Below are 8529 nucleotides of genomic sequence, written 5' to 3' on the forward strand. Positions count from 1 at the left end.
TCTTTTCAATCTCTCACCTTATTAGATCACTCTTATCTCTTTACAGGGTTGTATCTCTGTAAAGGTTATCTCTCAATCTTGATACCTTTCAAGATTGGGTTTCTTTTTCTTTGTTTTTGTCTGGTTCTTAGTCTTCTAGCTTAGGTTTTCAAAAACCTTGATTTTGGTTTTATATCCAAAAACCAAATTTCGCGGGTACTATAGCAAAGGCCTACGAAATTAGACCTAGGCGCTGGTGGCGCTTCTTTCAGCGGCTGGCGCCAACGTCTTGGAGTCCGAGCTGGTCGCTTCTAGCATCTTGGAACCGGCGGGGCCTCGACATGTCGCGATGCGAATTCGCCCCGTTTCTCTCCAGCTCTGTTTTCTCTCCTCATGTGAGGGATAACTCCAACAGTATGGTGACGTTGTCCTAGATGTGGTGAAAAAGGAATTCAAGGATCATGTTGGTGAGACGGAGAATTTGAGACAAGGCACTAGAGATAAGCAAGAAGATTCTACAAGATGGGTTTCTTTCGATGACAACAATGAGAACTATCATCCTAATCTCTTTGCTAGTCAAGATCAGTCGTCTGTCTTCACAACTAACTATACTCCTAACGGCAGTAGCACTAAATGGTTTGCTCCCAGTAGCTTCTTAAGTGGGAGTGATGGAGATAATTTGAGATCTGAGTCAGCTTTCTCCCACAATTACAATCCTTTCTGGAGTCCAAAGGCTGATTTATCTAGACTATGATTGCGAGAAGATAATGAGAAGGAAGTTCTTGTTTTGGATGAAGTGAATTTGATTAAGCTGTTCCAACAATAGTAGTACATAGCATGTTTCCTGTATTTAGATACTTTAAGTGTATGAACACCTTTTATTCCTTATTTTGTCAAGATACACATTTCATCATGTGCCTGTGGATATACTATAATACTAGTGATTGCTAGCTAGTGGCTAGCCACTAAAGGCAGTCAGCGATGGTGAAGTTCAGATTAGTTTCTACCAAGATATGTACAACGGGACTAAGTAGCCTCTTAAAAAATGTTTTTCAAACATATTACTAAATTATAATCCACACAGAAGCAAGCACGAATAGACCTTCTAGCGAAAAAAAAAAAAAAAAACAAATAGACCACTGCCAAGCAAGTCTCAAGGCCAGGCAATTTTTTTTTTTTTTGAAAAGTTAAGTTGGGGTTAAGGCTGACCCCCACCTGTTTTATTGATAATCAACTTGTTACATATGGAGTTTCTGAGGCATCATCCTCATACATACCTTCCCTAAGAGTATAGTCATTAGAAAGAGGTTCGACAAAAACACAAGTTCTAAGGCCTCAAGCCTAACACCAAATCTATTCAAGTACACCATTACTAGAAGTACCTCATTCCACCTACTTTCCTTTCGAGAATTGTTTTGCTAAAGCTGGGTGATCTTTCGAAACATGCTTTTGGGCCTTATCAAACTCTCGGAAGAAGGTTCCACAATGGATGCAAGCAAATGTTTGACCCATTCGCTCATCCCAAATCTCTTTAATATAACCATCAAGATGCTTAACCTTTTTCCTGGCCAAAGCAGAAACTTTCTTCATCATGGCAAGAGTGGGATCATCAATTTCACCAGGAGATCGTTGAACGTGCTTCTTAGTTTTCTTTTTCTTCTCAATAGTTCTCCATTCATCTCCATTAATCAGAGGTGTTACTGCCAAATTTTCAGAAGTGGACTGCCCCAAATTTTCAGAAGTGGACTGCCAATTTAAGTGAAAAGACTTCAGAGAAACACTTGTAAATCCACAGGCATTATGACAAAATGGACAGTGGACTGCCCCAACCATGCGCTCTTCACATATGAAAAACTTTTATGACATGGTCATGTCTTGGCCAGGAGCAGAGGATTATCTACATGAGAAAGATCTTTGCAACCAGTGATCATCCTCGCTCAAATCTCTGATATTCAGATTATGACAAAATGGACTGCCCCAACTGGCGCACCCTTCACATATGAAAAACTCTTAGACATGGTCAGAAATGTCTTGGCCAGGAGCCGATGATTATCTACATGGCAAAAATCCTCGCATCCAGATGATCCAATTGACACGAGGGTACATAACATATAGTGGATTCTTCCACATTGGCTCAGCAAAATATTGGACTTGCTCTAAATTGATGAATGAGTTTGAGGGTGAAAAGATATGGAGGCCGGCAGCGTCAGAATTAAACTGGATTTCACGAACGCCAGCTTTTGAGACTCCGGACTGGGAGTATCCACACAGACACTAAAGAAATTTGGATATATATAACGATAATGGCTGAACCAAAGCTGCAATTACTAGTAGTTCAATAGCAATTATGTTTACGGAAGCTCCAGTTGGCCGGATTCTACAAAAACAAAAAGAAAACAAATACAACAACAAATAGGGAACACCTGGTAGGCAGGTAGCAATACTAAGAAAAGTGAGAAACTGGAACCAGATGAAGAGGATATTTGAGGTTAACCCTAAGTCCAAAATCTTCGGTCATGTCTATATCCATCTTGTTTGGCAGTTCCCAGTCAAATCTATGTAAGAAATTTGCTAGAATGGATTCAACAGATGCGATGCCAAATGAAATTCCAGGACAAACTCTTCGACCAGCTCCAAAGGGGATGTATTCAAAATCTTTTTGAGAAACCTCTCTGGCATAAAAGCATCTGGTTTATCCCATATTTTGGGATCCCTTGATATTGCCCATATATTGATTATTACTCTTGTTTTAGCAGAAATATGGTAACCTTCTATGATTACACTTGTGGTAGATACTCTTGGGAGGGACAAGACAACAGGAGGATGCAACCTAAGAGTCTCTTTAATCACACAATTGAAGTACTCCATTTCACTTATATCATTTTCGTAGACTGTAGGATTTTTTCCAGCGACTCTTCGTACTTCTTCTTGTACTTTCTTCATCACATCCGGGTGATTGATAAGTTCAGCCATTGCCCACTCTAAAGTTGTGTATGTAGTAGTATCAGTTCCGGCAACAAACATGTCCTGCAAACGGGAATGATGAAGATTGGTTATAGACTTAAATATTCAGTTAAGATACAAGGTTTACACTAACTCGGCAATAGTTAATAGAAGTAAATTACTTTTCTTGCTATGATTGTCAAATTAAGTGGCTCAGTTCTCGAATCAATGAGCACAGCTTGAGATTCTCTGCTGGTTTAATAGTTGAGATAGCATCCTAGAGATTCTTACCAGTATAACTGATCTAAGATTTTCTCGAGTAAATTCGATCTTTGACGATGAATCTTCAGCATATTCAAGCAAAAGATCTACCAAGTCCTTTTGATCTGCTTCATCGGCCTCATCCTTTTTTGCCATCAGATGCTCCTCCACTACTTCATTTAAGAATTGATGCATTGCCTTAGAAGTATTTCTCATTTTTCTCTTAAGCCCAGTGAGCACATCAACCCATCCCAGAGAAGGGAACATATCCTCCATGCTAAACTTTCCAAAGAGTTGCATAACATCTTTGGTCAACTCTGCATATTCACTCCTCCCATGCTCTCCTTCAAAACTCCTACCTAAAGCTACCCTTGAAATAACATTATTGGTGACACCCGCAATCAAGTCACTTAAATTGACATCCCTTCTCATGTCACATGCCTGTTTAATCTTGTGAGCCATATTGCGTATTTCTTCGTCCCTAACAAATCTGAAAGAACGCACTCGCTTGACGCTCAAAAGATCTATAACACACATCTTTCTCACTTGTCTCCAGTATTCACCATGTGGTGCAAACGCCACATCTTTACCACCATATAGAAACTCCTTCGCTGCTGTTGTAATTGGCCTATTTGCAAATATACCGTCGTGTGTTTTCATGATTTCTCTACCCATATCGGCTGATGATACCACTAGAGTTGGTGTATAGCCCAGATGCAATAGCATCAATGAGCCATACTTTCGGGAGAGAGCTCCAAGGGACCGGTGCGGCAGCGTACCAAGGCAGTGAAGGTGTCCAATGATGGGAAGTTTTGGTGGAGCAGGAGGTAAATTAGTAGACCTTGCCACTCGAACTCGATTGAACCAAAGTAAAGAGACGAGAGTGAAGAAGAGACAAAAAGAGAGGGATGCTGGATGGCTAAAACCTGTTCTTTGCTGGTTTTCAAACCATTCTAGCACCATAGATGGTAGCGCCATTATTATGTAAACGATTTTTGCACTTAACTCACTGATGTACGTGACCAGTGAGAACATTAAGCTCTACTCTTACAAAAACTTGTCAAGAGTAAACTACTAAATCACATTCTACGTTCTGTAATCCTACTAATACTAGCCTTGGGCACGTCGCCTCTCTCTCTCATCTCATACTTTTTTTACGGTCTCCTTCTCATATTTGTTTGTGGTGGGCCAACCGAACATAAAAAAAAACAAAACGGGCTCAAAAAAAAAGAAACAGGAGGCGTCACGAAAGACAGAACGAATATAACCGAAGACAGCGTATTTGGCTAACTGCCCCACACTGTTTAGAAGTAGTAGAGATCAAGGTTCAAAATATCGATATCGATGAATATATCGGTGTACCCAAAAATCGATATATATCGGATATATCCATTTTTTTGGTGATCAGTCCAAACTATTTAAAATATCAGAAATATCGGAAATATATCGAAAATATATTGGAAATATCGGATTTATATTAAAAAATGGTCAAAAAGTCAAATGATATATATCGTAAATATCGGATATATCGATTATATCGGCGATATAAACTTTTATATCGGAAAAAAAAGGTACTATATTCGGTGGATATATATCGGAAATATCGATATCGGTGTACCAAAATACCGATATATATCGGCGATATATCGAATATATTGTCGATATTTTGGTCCATGGTAGAGATAACAAAAATCACTTTGCCAAAAAAATTTAAAAAAAATATATATATATATATAAAAGATCCGGCCTATATATATATATAGGCCGGATTTTAGAAGTACATACTTAAAATAAGTATGTAAATAAAACATCACCTAGAAAATAAATTCAACTTTAGTTTTTTGTAGGTATTATCTACATACCATAAAGATCATCTCTACAAAATGTGAGCTCATTTGGAAATCTCTAACCTAACTAAAAATTGTTATCATTTTTAAAAAGAAATCTAACGGTCTAGAAAATAGTATTTTTGCAATCATTTTTTGCCTAGGTTAGAGATTTCCAAATGAGTTAAAATTTTATAGAGATGATGTTTATAGTGAGTGGATGTTATCCACAAAAAATTAGATTTGAATTCATTTTCTATGTGAAGTTTTACTTACGTATATATTTTAACTTAAAATAAGTATGTACTTCTAAGATCGGGCAGGTTCTGTTTACCATACTTTTTTATACCATAGTTTATACCACATCCCCTTACAAGCTGAGTTAAGTGCTAATAATTTATAGATATGATCTGCTAACTATTGATAACATCTCTACAAAAATTCGTCCCATTTAGAAATCTCTAATCTAGTTAAAAATCGTTCTCAATTTTGATCTTTTTAAAACGGTTCAGATTTTACAATTTTACAATCGTCTTTTCAAATAGTTAAGCACTATCAAATTAGTTGAAATTTTGTACAGGTGATCTTCATGGTTAGTTGAACACATCTACTAAAAACTAAGTTATTGTATAGACCCCCACTTTGTGGCTCATTAAGCCCGCGAATCCAGCCCAAATCAATTAATCCCAAGGGCTTAATCCTAGCTACACCCAATAACTAGTATATTTATGAATATGTCCAAGTTCATTATTGTAGAATATAAGGATAGAGATTCAAAGAGATAAGAATTTTTTTGACACAAACAAACACAGTCCTCGTAGGACTCAATCTCTTCATTCATATAAAAACTTTTTGTTCTCATAATGTGAACTACGTTAAAACTTGGTCCCTAGATAGTAGATCTTGGGTACGTAGGCAGCCATTATCTTGGTTCAGTTTCATCTCCCCCAACATCAATTTCCTCTGTTTCTTAGTGCATTCTTTATCATTTGCTCTCGTTGTGTTGAAGCAGGTTATTGCCGAAACAGTTATAATTCACGATGTAGGTAAAGTTGTGGGGCATGGTATAAACTATTGTATAAAAAGTGTGGTAAATGGAACCTGCTCGTGTGTGTATATATATATATATATATCGGGCTCGCTACGTTGACATACTAAATTGACATACGCATTTCAAAAGCAGATTTTCACATTGAACTAAGGGCTGATTTTTGGTAGAAATGACTTACCTACTATGGATAGTATCTCCACAAAAAAAATCAGCTCAATTGGATGTCTCTAGTCTTGTCAAAAAGGTGTTTAAATTCTGGAATAGTATATATATATATATATATATATATATATATATATATATATATATATGTGTGTGTGTGTGTGTGTGGGGTGGGATAGAGGCACATTCACTGTAGCCACATTCTAGGCACAGTGAATCTGAACCATCAATCTGTGGCCAATCCAACGGACATAGTCTATTTTAAATTACCAAATCGAAATAAACGAAATTTCAGAAAAAACAAATTTTGCGAAACATAAAAACGAAATAAACAAAAAATCGATCGAACCTTCTTCTCCAAAATTAGATCGAGAATTTTTCTCCTCTCCAAAATTCACGAGTAGGTTCTCTCTTTCGACTGTACTTCTTTCGTTCAAGGTAATTACTCTATGTCTCATTGCCACATCGACTTCTCTATTTAATGTCTTCGTTATTTAAATCATTTTGTTGTTATTCTTCTTGCTGTTGAGGTTCCAGTTTTCTTATCCTACTGTTACTCTCTTCTTAAGTTGGGGTAGAGGAACAAGTGGACAATTGGGTCATGGAGATAACACTTGCTCATTGCTTTATTTACTGTGTTTCTTTGTTTTTTTATATAACACTTGTGTTTAATGGACTTGAGTGTTTTTTTTGTGTTTTAGATACCGGAAGAGATTTTACTTGTGGAGATGGAACATTTGGGCAACTTGGGCATGGAGATTATGGTGCGGTGAAGGAACCTTCATTGGCTGCTTTGTGATCAACGCTGCCGACATCGACTCTACTCGTACATTGCCCAAAGCGTCGATGGAATCGCTAGCTCTATAGCTTCTACCGATTGCCACAATTTCGTGCGGTAGCTTCTACCCGGTCCGTTAAAGAAGGCAGGTATCGTCGGGAAATATGGTACCCGTTATGGTGCAAGTTTGCGAAAGCAGATTAAGAAGATGGAAGTTAGTCAGCAAGCATACTTTGCCCGCATGGAGATATCAAGCTTACCAAACAAAGTCTACAAGCATACTTTTCCCACATGGATTTCTCGCCGCTAGTGTCTTCGCCATTGGTTAAGATTATTGATTTTAGGGTGTTTGTTATGTTGTGGTGTGAGATAGAGACAGATCTTGCGTGTTTCGATAAGTCTGAGGTCAAGTCAACGTTATTTGATAGCTTGAAACAATGTGGGTCTTTGCTTTCTGGAAAGGATGGTAATGTAGAAGGATGTTTATATGCAGTAGGTGAAGATTGTAGGACTACAATTTGGACTTACCAACAAGATAGTGAAGATGGGATGTTGGATTCCTTCCAACCTGATGAGCAGCGTAGGAAAAAGAAGAAAGCTTCTTAAGCTTGCTGAATAGGTTGCTTGTCCCTTCATTTGAACAATCTTTGCTGGTTTCCCATTCTGTAATAGAAGAAAAAGAAATAAATAAACATCAACCAATGAAAACCTAGTCTTATGCTGCTTTTTGATATCCAAAACATCAAGCAATGAGTAACAATCACAGTGCTGTAAATACTTCCCAAGTTAATACAATAACACCATTCTTTGTATAGCCAATGAAAACAAAAACACCATTCTTGTACATAAGAACAACCTTTCAGGTAAAAATGTGACACTACATATTGATCCCCACAAACATGAATAGCACAAATAATTAAGGAAAAGGTCAAATTAAAACTGAACCACAACGTAGTCAAACCCTTCAAGGAAATTTGCAAAATTATTACATGTACCCAATTTGAATAAAGGTTACCCAATTTCAATAAATTCACTACACAGAAGGTTACCCAATTATTTGAATAAAGTTCATACACGCGGTTGTCTAATGTTTTCTTCAAATACAGAAACTTGTAGTTATTAAGGCAAATCAAAACTATCAAGATATATCACTTCAAAATAGCACACATGAATTATGTAAAGAACGAGCACCTCACAAATAGCACGCCATTACAAAAACAGAACCAAGCTAATTAAACAACAAATCCAAGAGACGTTACAATATAAACAACATATTATAGGTTTATTTCAAACGAATACAAGCTAATTAAACAACAAATCAAACGAATTAAAAGTGGTTGGTACCTTAATCTAGAAGCTTGGTACGGTTTGGAGAAGAAGAAGCCGAGAGAGAGAGAGAGAGAGAGAACCCAATTTCGCGTTTTTGGTGATTTTCGTTTTTTGGATTTTGAAATAACACGAAATTTTGAAATATCAAAAATTTTGGGTGAATTAGATCATCAGATCTTGAGGTGGGATCGGACGGCTGA

The 8529-nt window shown here is 37.1% G+C and overlaps 1 protein-coding gene across 1 annotated transcript; it reads right to left on the reverse strand.

Moving 5' to 3' along the window:
* Positions 1-2249: 2249 nt before the first annotated feature.
* Positions 2250-4332, reverse strand: LOC147473347 (cytochrome P450 71A1-like). Its single transcript, XM_086587570.1, is given in 3 exon segments — positions 2250-2637; positions 2640-3006; positions 3214-4332. Coding segments are annotated over 3 exon segments (1587 nt in total). The 5' UTR covers positions 4219-4332; the 3' UTR covers positions 2250-2422.
* Positions 4333-8529: the final 4197 nt, after the last annotated feature.

This window comes from Coptis chinensis, unplaced genomic scaffold (genome assembly GCF_015680905.1).
Source record: "Coptis chinensis isolate HL-2020 unplaced genomic scaffold, ASM1568090v1 utg273_pilon_pilon, whole genome shotgun sequence".
Taxonomy (NCBI): Eukaryota; Viridiplantae; Streptophyta; class Magnoliopsida; order Ranunculales; family Ranunculaceae; genus Coptis; species Coptis chinensis.